General features: G+C 52.0%; 7 protein-coding genes across 7 annotated transcripts; 6 read left to right on the top strand and 1 right to left on the bottom strand.

The window, feature by feature from the left end:
• Nucleotides 1-9: 9 nt before the first annotated feature.
• On the top strand, nt 10-1,106 carry N7533_000547 (putative RNA binding protein Rnp24; the record flags this gene model as incomplete). Its single annotated transcript, XM_057097197.1, is given in 2 exon segments — nt 10-569; nt 584-1,106. 2 exon segments carry the CDS (start codon nt 10-12, stop codon nt 1,104-1,106), a joined length of 1,083 nt encoding a protein of 360 aa, XP_056965690.1.
• A 959-nt stretch (nt 1,107-2,065) lies between these two features.
• On the top strand, nt 2,066-4,126 carry N7533_000546 (uncharacterized protein; the record flags this gene model as incomplete). Its single annotated transcript, XM_057097196.1, has 1 exon — nt 2,066-4,126. One exon carries the CDS (start codon nt 2,066-2,068, stop codon nt 4,124-4,126), a length of 2,061 nt encoding a protein of 686 aa, XP_056965689.1.
• An 845-nt stretch (nt 4,127-4,971) lies between these two features.
• N7533_000545 (ZZ type zinc finger domain protein) lies at nt 4,972-7,671 on the top strand (the record flags this gene model as incomplete). Its single annotated transcript, XM_057097195.1, has 4 exons — nt 4,972-5,103; nt 5,268-5,700; nt 5,765-6,103; nt 6,161-7,671. The coding sequence occupies 4 exons, from the start codon at nt 4,972-4,974 to the stop codon at nt 7,669-7,671; spliced, it is 2,415 nt and encodes an 804-aa protein (XP_056965688.1).
• A 587-nt stretch (nt 7,672-8,258) lies between these two features.
• N7533_000544 (serum paraoxonase/arylesterase family protein) lies at nt 8,259-9,624 on the top strand (the record flags this gene model as incomplete). Its single annotated transcript, XM_057097194.1, has 2 exons — nt 8,259-8,573; nt 8,677-9,624. The coding sequence occupies 2 exons, from the start codon at nt 8,259-8,261 to the stop codon at nt 9,622-9,624; spliced, it is 1,263 nt and encodes a 420-aa protein (XP_056965687.1).
• A 293-nt stretch (nt 9,625-9,917) lies between these two features.
• On the top strand, nt 9,918-10,976 carry N7533_000543 (uncharacterized protein; the record flags this gene model as incomplete). Its single annotated transcript, XM_057097193.1, has 1 exon — nt 9,918-10,976. One exon carries the CDS (start codon nt 9,918-9,920, stop codon nt 10,974-10,976), a length of 1,059 nt encoding a protein of 352 aa, XP_056965686.1.
• Nucleotides 10,977-11,629: 653 nt separating this feature from the next.
• lreA (uncharacterized protein) lies at nt 11,630-14,555 on the bottom strand (the record flags this gene model as incomplete). Its single annotated transcript, XM_057097192.1, has 4 exons — nt 11,630-13,098; nt 13,153-13,591; nt 13,657-13,772; nt 13,817-14,555. 4 exons carry the CDS (start codon nt 14,553-14,555, stop codon nt 11,630-11,632), a joined length of 2,763 nt encoding a protein of 920 aa, XP_056965685.1.
• A 1,241-nt stretch (nt 14,556-15,796) lies between these two features.
• N7533_000541 (putative RAS small monomeric GTPase) lies at nt 15,797-17,140 on the top strand (the record flags this gene model as incomplete). Its single annotated transcript, XM_057097191.1, has 3 exons — nt 15,797-15,842; nt 16,206-16,640; nt 16,755-17,140. The coding sequence occupies 3 exons, from the start codon at nt 15,797-15,799 to the stop codon at nt 17,138-17,140; spliced, it is 867 nt and encodes a 288-aa protein (XP_056965684.1).

Below are 17,140 nucleotides of genomic sequence, written 5' to 3'. Positions count from 1 at the left end.
TCAGCCATTATGTCGGAATCCGTGGATCGCACCGAAAAGAAGCGTAAGCTTCAAGATGGCCCTGAACTCGAGATCGATGTTTCTGCGCCGGAACCCCAATCGAAGAAAGCTTTGCGCCAAGCGAAAAAGAGCAAGACCAGCGAATCCTCCAAAGACACCGAAGATGCCTCGTCCGGCAAGACTGAGTCCAAATCCAAATCCAAATCGACCGCTGAACCCGCAAAGCGTTCTCCCTGGGGAATCTGGGTCGGAAACATGGTCTTCTCGACGACGGAGAACGAGCTTGTCGAGCATCTTCTGAAATTTTCGGGACTCGAAAAATCTACGATTACTCGGGTGAATATGTCCAAGGGTCCGGAGAAGTTTGGCAGACTTCAGAACAAGGGTTTCGCGTACATTGATTTTTCGACCAAGGAAGCCCAGGACACAGCCGTGGAGAAGGCGAACGAGAAGCTTCTGACAGGCCGTCCTTTGTTGATCAAGCCTTCCAACAACTTCGAGGGTCGGCCCGACAAGGCTGTCATCGCTGCTTCCGCCAGCGGTAACCCCCCCCATCTCGACGACTTTATGTCGGCAACCTCAGTTTCGACACCACCAAGGAGTCACTCGAAGAGCATTTCGGCCGATGCGGCACCTTGACCCATGTACACCTTGCGACTTTCCAGGATTCAGGAAAGTGCCGTGGATTTGCCTGGGTGGAATTTGAGGATATTGCGATCGCGGAAGCAGCGGTGAGGGGATATGTGATGGTCAAGGAGGAGGAGGAAGAGGAGTCCTCGGACAGCTCCGACTCGGAATCTGACGACGAGAAAAAGAAGAAGAAGAAGAAGGCCAGAAAGCCTCGCATGGAGAAAGTCTGGGTGAACACCCTCCTGGGTCGCCGCCTTCGCTTTGAATTCGCTGAAGATGCGCAAACCCGATACAAGAAGCGCTTTGGCAAGGATAGAGAGGGAGGCAAGAACGAGAATGGCTCTTCCGAAGAGCAACCCCGCATGCGCAAGCCCCGGAAGCAAGAGATTGACGACAGTCGCTACTCCAAGGAAACTGTTCAGCGACTCAGCGGTGCCATTGTCGAGGGACAGGGAAAGAAGGTCAGCTTCGACTAAAAAGGTTATCTCGTTTGGGAAATTTCGATACAGTGGATATGCTGCATGCACATCAATCGTGGCTCTTGCAGTACCGATCTACCACTATGATCCATTGTCAGGCATCTAGAAGTTCTTTCTTTCGGGCCTCTCTACAGCAAGGATGCTTTGAGTGGTCTGCAATCATGTTGACGTGGCATCACAGCCAAGAAAGCCCACATTGGGCTACTTCTTGGACCTAAAGATACCCCTCTAAAAAGTTCTGTATACTCGGTTGAATTTTTGAAGGTGCTTTTGATTGTATGTATTCTGGTCGTGATAGGCGTTATCAATCAAGGGATCCGCTAGCAGACTGGGGGATCCACATTAGCTCCCTTACTTACTGTATGGTACTGCACCCAACGCTGAGATATTTGGATTGGCCTGCTCGGCAAGTGAGCGCACAATGAAGAGAAAGAAATTCAAAATTTACTCCATAACCTACTCCAACAGGCTCCTTGGATAATAGGTAGACTCAAGGTACATCTTACTTTATAGAACTCGATACTTAGTTTAGAACAGCCTTAATGCCTAATGCTTCCGCCAAGCGGCAACAAACTTGAAAAGACGGGCAGAATTGCCTCTACCGCCCTGCTGACGTCTCCAGGCGTTGCCCATCCTGGCGTCGATATATCGATGCTCTGTGCATCCTATTTTGTCTGGACTGCATCTCCTCTTCTTTCACCTCCCTTTCTTCTTTTTCTCTTCTTCTTTCACATCACTTTGATCCTTTAAAGTGCTTTTTACCCACCGTTTCATATTCCTTTAGCATTCTTATTGCCCTTTGATTCACCTTTTGCTTGTTGCACCGCCCACCTGCATTCGCCGCACTTCTTCCTTCTCACCCATCCCTTCCTGGTTGGCGGTCCTTAACGCCAACCTTGTCTCCCAGGGGGAAGGTATCCGACTTGATCAGCTCGCAGCTGCCGCCCGAACACCTCATGGCTCCCCCTCGTCGACGTCATATCGGCGCAAGCCGCAGGAAGAGAAGGGAAGATGAAGGCGAAGAGGAGGGCTCGACCGCCGGAGATCTGGAAGATGACTCCTTGAGCGAAGGCTCTGCGGAAAGCCATCAAGAAGATGAGGATGCCGATGTAGAAGGTAGCGAGGACGAAGAAGAAACACAGATCACCAAGGAAGCAGGCAAGCCAAATCGCCGAAGGATTAATGGCCGTGGGCTACGAGAAGAACGGAAACGACGCAGCTCGGCATCTCCCAATAAACCCGGACTGAAAACTACGGTATCGGATACGGAAGCTATGTTGAACGGCCTCAAAATCACCGACGAGGGTGGGGAGGTTGACTTTGATCAACTCGAGGAGGATCGAGAGCTCCAGACCGGCCGAACGCCGTCGGCCCCTCCCACCGAGCCAAAGCGGGAAACCCTGGCTGCAAAGAAACGCCGGGAGCACGACAAATATATGAAGGAGCGTGAACAGAACCCGGCTTTTGTACCCACGCGGGGCCGCTTCTTTCTCCACGATAACCGGACAACAGAGGCAGGGACAAACGGGCATCGTCCCTTCAATAAGGGCAAATCATCTCGCCCTGTTGGTCTGATTGTCGATGGAAATTCCCGCAGGTACGGTCAGCTCTTGTTATTCATTGACAAAACAAGTTTCACTGACGTTATACCATCCAGAAACTCTACAAAGACCGATGCTAGTGAAGGGAAGTGGGATCATGACCTCCACGCTACCGTAGCTGGTGATGAACGCTCTGGTTCCAAACAGCCGGCCCCCTCAGCAGCACCGAACCCCCCTTCAAATGTTCCCACTGCACCTCGCTCCTCCCCGCCAAACCGATCCTTCTCCAGTACTACTCTCGTTGGCCATGCACCGGTTGTGGTGTTCTTGCCCGGTATGAGCCAGGCGAAACCATTTGCCTCAGTGCCAAAGAAACAGCATACGCGCCTTCCCCAGCACCGCCCTCCTCTGCGGCGTGACAAACCCGTGCGAATCTCACTTCCTGGTCAATCTCCTCGTTATATTTTCCCGTCTACTGAGCGTTCATTTATCTTCATTCCCCGCGCATTACGTCCTAACCAGCAAGGATATCGAGGCCGTGGCCGTGGTGGATATTACACCGGACGTCGGCCAAGTTATTACCCAGGCTCATACACACCTAGCGTTGCCAGCCGGCGATCTTCGTTCGGCATGGGCTCCCAGGATGGATTCCCATCGCCAGCAGGCTCGGTCTATTCGCGTCCATCGATGTCTCATCATGATATGGGCAAACCTGTTGTTCGCCTGCCGCCCCCACCGCGTCCTCCCGTCGGTATTCCTCCAGGTGGACCTGGTATGGGCATGCCAGGACAGATGGGCATGCCAACGATGCTCCCTCCATATCCACCATACCGTGAAAGCCGCCCGGCTCCAATTCCGATGCATCAACCTCGTCCTCAAAAGACAGTTTCCGTAGCAGATATCGAAACCCCCGCCAACCTACACTTCAACCCACCGCAGCCCCAGCAAGAGCAACCATTTCATCATCAAGTCCCTCTGCCCGTGGCCGGTCTTGGCCAGGAGCTACATGGTTCATCGAGTCAGCATTCGGGGACGCCACTCTCTCAGATCCCCGAGCGGGCTGTGCACGCAGACTCTTTCCACCCCTACGCATATCAGCAGCCCTCCGGTTACTATCCCGGTTACCAGCCTCATCAGGGTGGTATGTATTATCCTGGATATAATGGACCGATGGGACCGGGTGCTTCCATGCCAAGTTTCCCTCCCGGTCAGCAACCGATGCCCTATGTTCTTCCACAAGCATCGAATGAGCAAGCCGGACAACCCGGGACTGTGGCCCATGAATCCGGTGGTACGGTCTACTTCTACGATACCAACCAGATGTATCAGAACCCCAACAACTACGGGCCAGGACCAGGACCAGGACCTGGGGGAGTGGTTGGAATGGGAGGCATGATGACGCCACCAGGCACCACTTACTACTATCCTCAAGGGCCGGGGGCTGGAGGCAACATGCCGTACTATGGGCAGCAGTGACCGTGGTTTTCAACCTCTTTCCTATTCAACTAACTAGCCTTCTTTCTTGATCATGATTTTTCGCAGGCTTCTTTTTTGGGTTTCCGTGTTTCCTCTTTGCCCCTCTCTTGACTTATTTGTCGCCTTTGGAAACTTTCTTTCTTCTTTTTTTATCTTTTTTCTTTATTATCTTCCCTTCACCCTTGTCTTGTTGAAGTTGGTTAGACTTGGAATCGGATGCATTTGAGCGTTCTTCTTTCCCCTCCCTCATCTCATGTCCCCGCAAATGCGGCACACACCCCCCCTTCCCCTCATCTTCTTCTTGCATGAATCTAGGCTCCAGTGCATGACCTCATTCTCTTTCTGTTACTGAAAGTGCTACGAAATACCAAACAAAAGTACCTGAGACTTTGCTCTCAACTCCCAGTCCTTATCAGTACTGCCTTGTATCGCCCTGTATCCGGGTTGTATGATACGTTCTTTGGGTGTAATTTTCGCATAAAGCCACCATATTGGTGTATCATCAGTGTAACAAAGGCGTAATCCGGTTGACGCCATATTAGGTAATCTTACAGGTAGGTCAGCTGGTCTCCTCGCACCCGCCGGCAGTCTCCCCTCTCGTGCAACACCCCAGAGGCCTCGTTGACCTCTTCCCATCCTCTTGCTGTATTGCCTACCTATATTTTATCTGTGGTTCTTCACTGTTTGTCATCTCCATCTCGCTTTCTATCTAGATTTTGTTTCTGGACTCTCCCCTTTCACGTATCAGGGAGGATCCCGCCCCTTGAGCCTCTTATCTCCCTCGTATTCCCCATACTTCTCTCTCTCTCGCTCTCTCTCTACCTCCACAACACACCTCGGCCATCATGGCTACCCCAGCACTACCCTCTCACCCTGGCCCCGACCATCTCGTTACTATCAAGGTGCTTTTTAACGATAGCAACCGTCGCTTCAAGCTTCCTCTGAAGGACTTGCGAGCCCAGGTGCTGCCAGAGAAGGTAAGACTCAGTCTCCACCCAAGCTCCGACCCTCAGTTGGGGATCTTCAATCTCTTATCACAGATAACTCAATATCTCATCGAAATGATCGAAATCCTCGTGATTCTGATCTTTGAAACCAATCCAAACTTTTGATTGCTGATTAACTGATGCGTTGGGTTTAGCTTCGCACTCTTCTCGGTATTCCAGCGGATGTCAACGTCATCCTCGAACGCTATTCCGACAGCGCCGGCTCCTACATGCGTCTCGACTCTGACAACTTCGCGGTCTACAAACAACTCTACAGAGCTGCCAAAGCCAAATCAAAGCTTCGGATCAAGGCTACTACCGTCGATTCATCGGCGTCTGCCTTGGTTTCGACTCAGCCTCCCACCGACGAGTTGTTCCCCACCAGACACAGCTATCTCGAGACTGTTCTTAGTTCCCCAATTCCTGTTGCCCAGCCTGAGACTCTCCCAACTACATCCGAAACTACTCTCCCTTCAACTCTCACAACCCCTTCTATCACCCTAGCCTCTGATCCACCCCGTTACCGAGACTTCGATATGGAGCAGGAAAAACTTCGTTTCCCGGTTATCTCTCACAACTCTCCCAGTGGTATGTTCTGCATTGACTGCAACAACTGCGGTCGTTCCATTGCAAATGAGCACTACCACTGCAGTATTTGCGAGTACGGAGACTATGATCTGTGCCCCCCAGTGTGTTGATGCTGGTGCATCTTGCCGCGGAGAAGGTCACTGGTTGATCAAGAGGGTGGTTGACGGCGGTCTCGTCACTAACAGCACCACCGAGAAAATCCCTCCTCGCCAACAATCTGCCCAAGGAGTGAAGTCTGTCGCACCCGTCGCACCTCTCCCTAGCAAGCTCGTCCCTGAGATGGCGGGTCCTCCCATTCCTATTGTTACTGCCCCCGCCCCTATTGTCGCTTCTCCAAATACCACTCGCTCTGATCTCGCTGCCGCGAGTGAGGAGAGGCCAATTTGCAATGGATGCTGCCGTGGTAGGTACTTCCCTCGCTTCGAAAATCGCTTGTGAGCCACACTGATGCATTCTATAGAAAACGACGACATCAACCTTGTCCGTTGCATGGACTGTGAAGACTATGATCTGTGCCTCCGCTGCCTGCTGGGTAACAAGCATGGTCACCATCCCGCACACACTTTCGCTCCCGGAATTGACCGCAATTACACTCTTAAGAACATGATCATAGCTCGCTGTCTTCCAGGTCGTCAGTTCAAGCATGCTGCCATTTGTGATGGCTGTGACAAACGCATTGTTGGCACCCGCCACAAGTGTCTGAGCTGCCCAGACTGGGACTATTGCACTGCTTGTGTCTCTCTTGCCAAGGAGTCTCACCCTGGCCACCGATTCGCTCCTATCTATGAAGCTATCGCCGACCAGTTGGCCCATGAGATGGACATTCACTATGGTATTTTCTGTGACGGCCCCCTGTGCAAGAATAAGCCTGCCCAAAGCTACATTAAGGGCATTCGCTACAAGTGTGCTGTTTGCGATGACGTTGATTTCTGCGCGAACTGTGAGGCCTTCCCAACTAATGCTCACAATCATACCCACCCCTTGGTCAAGTTCAGGACTCCCATCCGCTCTGTCACTGTGAATACAGTGACCGAAGATCTCCCTACTGGAATCTTCCACCTGGGCGACCAGGTTGATCTTCCTTCTGAGACCCCTACCAAGGTTGAAAAGCCAGTTGAGATGTTCGCAAGCAAAGTGGAAAAGACCGAGCCAACTCCCGAGCCTACTCCCGAGGCTGCTCCTGAGCCCTCTATCAATGAAGTTCCAGCTCCCGCTTACAAGAAGGCCTACGAAGAAGGTTCCGTGGACTCGGAAAGTTACCAGGCCTACTTCCTTCGCGATACCATCTCGGATGGCACCAAGTTGCCTCCCGATACCACTTTCCGCCAGACATGGACGCTTTACAACCCAGGACCTAATTCCTGGCCCGTTGGTTGCGATGTCCGCTTTGTTGGTGGAGACACCATGTTCAATGTCGATGGAAGCCACCCTTCCAGCATCGATGCGATCCGCTCTGCGATGGAAAGCAATAAGCTGACCGCTCCTCTGGAGCCTGGTTCGAGCACTGACTTCAGTGTGACCCTCCGAACTCCCCAGCGCGAGGGTACTGCTATTTCGTACTGGCGACTGAATTTGCCTAACGGTATGGCGATCGGTCACCGATTGTGGTGTGACATTCAGGTGCAGGCAACTTGCGTCCCCGCAGTTGTCCCAGAGTCTGATGAGCAGGAAAAGTCCATCAAGTCTGAGACCGAGTCGCCTGCATCCACTACTACTGAGATGACCAGCAGTGGCATGGTCTTCCCCAAGTTGGAGAAAGAGTCACCCGAGGCTAGCGCCCATGAGGCCATGGCCCCAACTCACAATGCCCCAAGTCTGTCCACCGCCTCTGAGGGCGACGCGCTTGATGATTTGGAGAGCTTGACCCTGGAGGATGCTTCCACCGATGCGGGCTTCCTCACTGACGAGGAGTACGACGTTCTAGATGCTAGTGATCAAGAGTTCCTTGAGGCCAAGCAGTCGATTCACTAGATAACACCGCCCTTACGACACAGAATGGAAACAGAATTGCGTGTTGAATGATTGGAATGGATGCGGTTGAATCTCATTCTTTGTTTTTCTTTTACTTTTCTGCTGGCCACTTCGGCTATGGCCCAGCCTTGATAATGATTCTCTTTCAATACTTGGAATTTGACTTTGCTTATTTCTTACCTTTCTTCTTTCATTCTTACCCTCTCCTTTCTACCGAGACTACCACCTTGCGGCAGGTCTCTTCCAAAATGTCGAAACCCAAAAAAAGCCCTCGTGTCAACTTAGGATAGTCTCAATGCATTGCTCTCTTCATGTGTACCCTGACGCCCTGTGGCGTAACTCTCTTTCCCAGACCCGCACCGACTCCACTATCCCCGCGCCAGCGGAGACGATCTTGTCTTCTTGCCGACCAGACACCGAGGCATTTTGATTTGATTCCACTTAGCTATGGAGACAGCTCGGAGTATTTTTTCCTCGGTTTGTCTCAACCTCCACTTCATTCCCCTTCCTCCCTTCCCCATCCTCCTAGCACTCCCGCCTGTACACTATCTCGCCCTTAACCCCAGGGAAGCGCCAGCTCGAACCTCATGGCTCTCCTCGGTTCGGCCTTCCTAGGCCTGATCACATTGCTGATAGCTTTGCTCGCGCCTACTTTGCTCCACTTCCCCAAAATCGGCGGACTTTTCCTCACGCCTTCGCCGACTATTCTGGGTGAAGGTCAAGGCCCAATTGTCATAGAAGATACCGTTCACTGCGAAGACGTCCACCACTACCGCCCTGCGAACTTGCTCTTTACTGCATGCGAAGATGAAATTAAAACCCGATTCGATTGGTTCCCTGGTCTGGGACACCTCGAGCCCCATGCCGCAGGCCAAGGTTCAATACACGTTGTGGACCCCGAGGTGAGTTTCAGTCGGCGTCGGAGGTTTCTACTACATCGCGCCGAAACCCATCCCCCGCCCCACACACAGAGAATGTAGTAACTAAAAAGATATTCCTGCGTAGACGATGAAATCGACTCGCTTGGCCTTTGACAACTTCGAAGGCCAGTTCGTCACGCATGGCATCGACGTCATTGCGGACCCGAAGGATGCCGGCGCCGTGTATATCTTCGCCGTGAACCATTTGCCCAATCCAGCTTTTGTCCAGGCGAGCGAGAAAGAGCGCGAGGGAATCGAGTCAGCGCGTTCTCAAATCGAATTGTTTCACCATGTTCTGCGCTCTAAGAGTGTCCGGCATGTGCGCTCTATCCGACACCCTCTCGTCTATACGCCGAATGATATCTCCGCCGTGAGTCCCGAGGAGTTCTACGTCACCAACGACCACTACTACCGCGACGGCTTGCTTCGTCTTGTCGAGGATGTCTGGCCCTTTGCCAAATGGTCGAATATCATTAGTGTTCGAATTTCCGACCTCGAGGCTCAAGATGCGACGGCCGGGCTGGATGCTTCTGTTGCGCACTCGGGGCTGTGGAATAATAATGGTCTCGGCGCTGGTCGATCCGATGATGAGATTGTTATTTCGAGTGCTGTTGGTGGTGAGCTGTATCTGGGCCAGATGCACGCTGTTAATCACACTATTTCGATTCACACGACTATCCCCTTTGACACTGTTACCGATAACCCTAGCTACTACACGGATCCGTATCGCTCTGCATCTGACGATGCGAGCGGCTTCGTTGTTGCGGGTATCTCGCAGGGCATTTATCTCGCCCAGACTGGGCATGATATTAATGGTAAAGATCCGTTGCAGGTTTGGTATACTCGCCAGACAACTTCGGGGACTTGGGAAAATAAGCTGCTGTTTGAGGACGATAGCAGTCGGATTCGTTCTGCTAGTGCGGCGGTCCTTGTGCCCATTGAGCCGAAGAGTGGTGATGGTCGCAAGCAAGCTTGGTTGTTTGTGACTGGGTTTTTGTCGGAGAGTATGGTTGCTGTGCAGGTGGATCTGTAGGAGCGAAGGACAATGTGATATAAAGAAAGTGTTTGGGTAGTTTCTCGAGTTGTCTTTCCAGTCTTTGAATTGAAATGAGGCCACGATATACAAATCAAAATAAGGCAATTGAAATAAGACCTACAACTTGAAATTATCTAACCATCCCAGTTCTGCTTTATCAAATCTATCAAATCAGCCTCGGCATCGGTACTTTCCCGATTTCTGCCTGAGGAATCCAACGTCTCCATCCAACGTGCAGACAACACGAAACCCTCTCTCCTCCGCATCTCCCCAATCCAAGAGTCGACAAAATGTCCCTCTTAACCCGGGGCAACGCAGCCCTTCGCTTCCACCGGCCCCAATCCTACAATCTTTCAGTCCTGCAACATCCCTCCGTGCGCTACCAGGCCCTCTTTTCCACCTCCGCACGCCACGCCAACAGAAAGTCCACCACCACCACCACCTCACCCTCAAACCCAACCACAACAGTCCCAACACCAACACGAGACGAAATCAACGCCCCTTTAAGCACATTCCCCGCAACAATCGAAACACCCCCCCAAGATCCATCCACACCACCAACCCCAATCAACAAAATAAAACGCCTAATCTCCACCGGCCGCGCATATCTAACCTTCTACAAAACGGGCCTCAAAAACGTCTTCAGAAACTACCGCGCCTCCATACCCCTCCGCAAATCCCTGTCTCTACCAGTCTACCTACCCACCTCCCCACCACGCAATGGCAATGGCAATAGCACCAATGCCAGCGCCAACCTAGGCAGAGCCCAGTACCAACTCGTCCGACGCTCAGCCCGCGACGTCCGAAGAATGATCCCATTCACACTCATCCTATTGATCTGCGGCGAATTCACACCTCTAATTATCCCGCTTTTCGGCGCCGCGATTACGCCCGCGACATGTCGTGTTCCCAGCCAAATCGCCAAGGAGCGTGAAAGTGCCAGTAAGCGGAAATACCTTGCCCTGGCCGCGCATGCGAATATTGCTGCGAAGGAGCAGGGTGCCATGCCGGCGAGTGTGTCGGTGGGGAGTGCTGAGGAGATGGCGTTGCTTGCGACGAGGTTTGCGGGTGCGGAGTTTGCGGTGAAGGCGGGTGGGAGTGAGGTTTTGGTTGCTGGGGCTGTTTTTGGGATTGTGGGGAGTCATCGGCCTCGTTTGGGGGGCTTATTGATGGGGCCTGTTTATCGGCCGAGGTTGCGGAAGTATGTGCGGTATCTTGAGATTGATGATGGGATGATTCGGGAGGGTGGGGGTGTGCGGGCTTTGAGTTCGCAGGAGGTTAGGTTTGCGTTGGAGGAGAGGGGGCTTGGGGATGTTGGGTCTGTTTTGAGGAAGGGGGGGTGTGGTTGAGGATGTTGAGAGGAGGGCTTTGGAGATGTGGTTGGAGGCGAGGAAGGGGTGATTTTGATGGAGATTCAAGTTGTTTGGTTGAAGTGAGGTTGGGTGGCGCTTTTCATTTTGTATATGGTGTAGACGGTTTGCATTTGTACGATATTAGACTAGACGCTTTACATGATACTACTCCGAGTCGTTTACCACGTTCAAGTTCAAATTGGCAGATACTCCTATTGGTATAGAAGGAAAATGAAATATACATCGTAAACTTCCTAATAGTATGATAGTAGTGAGAACTGACTAGATGCATTCTGGAGACAAATATAGGCAGGAGAAACAGAGAGAATTATAAATCATAGGAAGAAAATGAATGGAAGAAACCACGCTCTCGAAAACAAAAACAATTACCTTGGAAGGTAATTTGCCAATTAATCGCCTGCAAACCACGGGAATCGTGGGGGGTATAAGCTTTTTCAGAAACCCGCTCGCAGGAACAAAAGCACTCCTCGAATCCTCCAAGATTCGCAATGAAATGAATCAAATCAAATAACATAACATAATCAGAGTCAAGTCACTCCAGAAAGAAAATCCACGCTAATGATGCTTGAAATTGGTCGCCCTTTTTTGGTCGGTGGTTCGATTCGATTCGATTTTTGGCCTGCACTCATTCAAGCCACTGTAGTCGCCGGCACTGTCGCCGTAGCCGCAGCAGCAGTAGTCTGGGTCTGGCTGCGAACTTGTTTCGCCCACCGTAGTCCGCAACTATTGCAGAGATCGCGATTACCGCTCGGTCCGCGGCGCCATTCGGGTGTGTTCTTTGTACTGCACATCGAACAAGCCTTTTCAACCGAGATAGCGCTCTGCTTACGTTTGCGCTTCTTCTTTCGACTGATAAGCCGTTGCAGTTCCTCGGCAAGTGTCCGATTCTGCTTTTCCAACTCACGGAGTTCAATCTGCCAGCTTGAGCCGCGGGTTGGATTGAGCTCTGTGAAGAACGTGGCTGGCGCGTCAGATGGTGAGATACTGCGGTTACCGGTTGGAAGCCCGTTGAGACCGACCATGGACGAGAGGTCTGGGATTCGTTGGCCTAGGGTTCCGTATTGGCGGGGTGGGTTTGCGTCTTTGAAGCTTAGTGTGGTTGTTTTTGATGAGCCCGGGACGTTTGCGAGACTGTCATCTGCGGCTGCGTCTAGGGCTGTGGGAGAGGGTGGGAATGCTCGTGCGAATCGGATTTGGATAACTAGGAATGTTGGGCGGACTGTTCGGCTTGAGTCTCCGGAGTAGATTGTTGTGTGTGCTGAGAGCGAGTGGCCCTTTTTGTGTCGCATGTGGTGTCTGAAAGAAGGGGGTTCGAGGTTTTTGTCGCTACCGCTGTTGTTCTCGTCGTCGTTTTCGTGGCCTGTGCCGTTGGCTGCAGCTTCCAATGCATCTGATATCGCATTCGGTCCGCCCTCGGGTTCCATGAGTTCATGCAGGCCCTTGCCAATAAAGTCATCTGGTGGACGTCCCAATACTGGCTTCGACTTAGTAGTCATGAATAGGATAACGCCAGATAAAGACACCTTTGCCCAGACGTCATTCTCGGCTAGTGCGGCCGATGTGCCTAACTGGGCAATCTGGTCCAGCGCGTAGACGGGTCTCGGGCGACCGGTCATGACGAGGTACTTTCTACCTTGCTGGGGATCAATGTGCCAGGCACCGTGACTTTCAAACCACATATAGCCTTTATATTTCTGACGAATGCGGTAGACGACGCTGATGGGTGCTGGAGTGGTGCTGGCGCGCAAGTCACGACTCACAGGGCCAATATCACTTGGGTGGCAGATGGTTGATAGCGTCTTGCCGACCAGTTCGACTGGTTCGTATTGAAGGATTTTGTTGCAAGATGGGGAGAGGTATAGGAATTCGCCGTTGAAAGATAACACATGGATCACATCGTCGGTGTTCTCGACCAGAATGCGATCCAGATAGTTTCGTGAAACTCCAGATCCAGGAACGCCAGCTGCATTCAGGATGGCGGTAACCTGTTCATGTCCGAACTGGGTAAGGAGATCGGGCCGGAGTCGGTAAACATCAGGTGGAGGTACAATGTATTGAGGAAGTTGATCTCGCCGGTAGTTGATAGTGTAGTTACCGTCTGAACGTGGAGTCAGTAATAATATCTAGCAGGTATGAACCAAAGGAGGCTTACCTGGATTCCTTCTTGTGATGGCGTCTGGTTTCTCTACCAGATCTACCTGGAAGCCAACGTAAAACCGATACTCATCCGAGTCCCATCGAATGGGGATCATCGTGATCAGATTCATGAATGGTTGTCCACCTTTGCGATAGTTGATAATACTAGCCTGGATCTCTGTGCGTTCACGAATAGTTGACCGTAGACGATGTACGGTCTGTCCATCAACAAAAGTTCGCTTGGCACCAGCTTCGACTTTGCCATCAGGTCCTTGCAAGAACCTGCAGTTGCGATCCACAATCTCGTCTCTGGAGTAGCCAGTGAGCCGCTCGAAGGCGTCGGAGACATAAACAATGGGGTGGTCTTGTCGTGTGATATCGCAGAGCACAAAGGCACAGGAGAGATCGACAGCACCGATGTTGATTTGAGGGTTCGGGCGTACAGAAACTCGACTCTATTGATGATGTTAGATTTTCAAATCCCACTACATTGCAATATTTAGAGTTGGAATATACTTACGAGGACTCCTAGAATGTCAAAGCCGCTGCTCGAATAAATGCCGGTATGTTCATTTTTAGCAGCGTCGGGCGTGGCCAGCCCTGGTGATTGGTAGTCGTCTTGAGGTACGGGGCAGGCTTTAGTCTGATATCTTATGGCCAATCCTAGGTTCACAACTCACCTTTGATCTGTGTTGACTGCTTAGGCTGAATCGCCACCGGCTGCGACGCGCGGTAAGGAACAGGCTGAGCGGGCTGAGCGGGCTGAGCGGACTGGGCGGGCTGATTATACTGCGGGTATCGTTGGCGCTCCTGGAGAGGCCGTTGTTGACGCGCCTGGGATGGATCGCTGCCTCGCGACAAGTCAGAGTCGTCAAAATTGCCAGTCGAGTTGGTGGCGGTAGCAGTGGTGGTGGTGCTATTATAAGGATCCTTGCGAGAAGAAGGCGCGGGCGGTTGTTGAGGTTGTTGAAGGTATTGATTCGACTGGTGCACGGGCTGGGGAAACTGGGCGTAGGCTTGTTGGAGTTGTCGTTGGTGGTCTATCGAGGGTGAAAGTCCCATCGTCGTCGCGGGGTAGGTTGTCGGGATGTCGTATGAGAACGCGCCACTCGCGTCGAGGCTCATCGGCATCGAAACAGTACTCGGGATAGACTCGTAGGCTAGCATGACATTGGAGAGACGTCCTTCCAGGTCACTCTGGGCACCATGAGGACGGTTGAAGGCCTGGAGGGGGAGTTCGCTATCGTCATCTGGTAGCATGGCTCCAAAGGCAAAGCTGTCTGGGTTTGGGAAGGCCATGAGAGAGGAGTCTGCGGAGGCGAGAGAGGGGTGCAAGTGTCCTGGCACACTATCTCTCGGGTCGTGAGAATCATCTCGGCCGGTGGAATAGTCCAGGTAGTTATCCATCGGGTTAGCCATGGCCAAAGGGGACAAGGGCAAACGGCAAAGGCGACGGGCAACGGCCTCGGCCTGCGTGGGGTCCAGAATGCAGAGCCCGGACAAGTCGTCCCAGAGCCCCGGGAAAGAGGGGACCAACAGTTTGGAATCCAGTTAACGTCAAACGACAAGACTCCACTCTAGGAGCTACTTGATGTCAAAAGATAGGGCGGATGATGAGATCTGTGATTTTTGATCCCCGGGTACCAGCGACCTTGTAACTCAGGACTTGGGGGGTCGCGAAGGAGAAAAGAAGGTGTCAACTTGGATTCTCTCTCCTCTTTTCTCAAAAGTACAACCACCTAATGTCATTGTGGACCCACCAGAGGGTCATCAACAGCCAATGGATTCGATCAGGGCTCTCTCTGGTTGGAGACCTGTTCCTGTTTGGAAGTGCTTTCAAGGGGGTGGATGTGGTTCCGGTATGCGTTGAACGCCACTGATCGATCGATCTCAATGTCAAATCTGTCAACTGTAAAACTATTTCGGTGTCGAGATCCACTGGGATTCCTTTCAAGATCAATAAAGAAGTGGTTGAAGTCGGGTGGAGGGCAGTTGGGTCAAAAGGACGGAAAGACGGCTGGGCCTAGTCGATCTATCACAAAAGACTCCAAGACATTCGCCAGTGGATGGTACACGACGCATGGACTCCTCACAACGGTACTTTGTTTGGAATATCACAGGCAGTTGACAGTTCAACTCAAGTGGGGTAAAATAAGATCGGTAGAATATACTGAGAGACCCTCAGTAAGAGTAAGCGATGGGTTGCAAGTGTGAAACACCGCGCACCAGGGGAGGGGGGGGATGGAGCTGTGATGAAGAACCAGTCTGGGGAAGATCACAAAGAGAATAAGGTTTGCTGCGATCTAAATGAGATTCGAGAGGAGAATATAGTTGAAGACTGCTGTAAGGGGAACTGAAGTCAAAGAGAAAGAGAGAGAGGAAAAGGAAGAAGAAGAAGGTCAAGTCCGAAGGGTGTGATGTTCTTCTTATTTTGCTGGTTCCTTCCTCTTTCACGCATCTTCCTCTTCTCTTCTCACTCACTTCTCACCTCTCACCTCTCTTCCTCCCCTGAATTGACCACCCCCCTCTTTTTACCTTTTGCCTTCTGGTACTTTTGTCCATAACCCCTCTTCTCGCCCATTGCCTCGTTGATACTATACGGAACAGACCAAAGCGAAAGCGTCTCTCGAAAGAGTGCCGCATCGGTGGTTGCCCACGCGATGGCGGACAAGATCTCAATCACCATCTGCGGCGACGGTGGATGTGGTACGTCCCTCTAGTACCTGCAACCATCTTTCAATAGCTGGGAATCTTCAATCAACCTGATTCGGTGCCATTGCAATGGAATATTTCGCGATCGAGATCTGATCAAATCGGGTCAATTAGGCAAATCATCCATCACTTTGCGGCTGGTCCGCAGTCAATGGATTCACGAGTACGGAATCACTCCCTGACCTGACCCCTGAATATAACACAACAAACTTTGCTAACATGCATGAATGGATAGATATGACCCAACTATCGGTATTTATTCACCCCAACTGCCATGCGATCAGGATCGCGATCGCAACCACAAACACAAACACAACAACAATCGTTGATACGTACTAATGCGCGCAACCCCCCCAGAGGACTCTTATTCAGTCACCCGAACCGTCGACGGTCTCCCCTACTTCCTCTCCATAACCGATACAGCCGGCCAAGAAGAATACCGCGGACTATGGACCGACTCGACAATGAAATCGGACGCATTCCTGCTGGTCTACGACATCACGAACCCCTCCAGCTTGCAGACACTAGACTACTTCATGGACTTCATCAAGATGGAGGCCGAGCAGCGCCTAGAGGATAACGAGCGCCTGCGCAAAGAATTCGGCCCCAATCCCACGGGCATCCAGATCGGCATGCCTCCCCCGGTCAAAATTGTTGCGGGCAACAAGTGTGATTTGAAGGATGGGCGCGCTGTCACGTCGCGCGATGGCCTGGAATATGCTCGTCTGAATGGGTGCGGATTTATGGAGACGAGTGCGCGTGAGATGGTTAATATTGAGGAAACCTTTGCTTGTACGTGTTGCTGTTGCTGTTGCTGTCGCTGTCGCTGTCGCTGTCGCACACGCGGTTGCACGCGCAGTTGCAGGTACCTATTTGGTCTGGCTCAGTATACTAATAGGAAAACAGTGCTTGTCCGTCGCGTCGTTCAATCTCGCCGACAACATAATATGCAGGGTACCGCATCTGTCCGACCTCCATCGCGTGCTGGGCAATCCGTTCATACCACGGCCCTTCCCACGATAAAGGCCAATGTGGGCGCCCGTGAATCCCAATCGCGACGCAGTCGATTCTTCAGGTTCCGAAGCTGGAAGACCGCTGAGACGAAGCAGGGCGCTGATGATGGCGTGGACAAAGATGCTAAGCGCGGGGCATCAGTCGATCAGGAAGAGAAGGAGAGGGAGAAAGAGAAAGAGAAAGAGAAAGAAGAGGCTGAGCCTCGGAGAAGTTGGGTCCGCCAGCTGTGCTGCTTGGGTTGCGGATTCCGGTGGGGATGTGGCTGCTGTTCGAAATAG

This window comes from Penicillium manginii (genome assembly GCF_028828005.1).
Source record: "Penicillium manginii strain IBT 31320 chromosome Unknown utg000001l:1.0-3466041.0:1.0-3467806.0, whole genome shotgun sequence".
Taxonomy (NCBI): Eukaryota; Fungi; Ascomycota; class Eurotiomycetes; order Eurotiales; family Aspergillaceae; genus Penicillium; species Penicillium manginii.
Note: the sequence above shows the minus strand (reverse complement) of the source record. Positions and strands in the feature narration are given on the sequence as shown.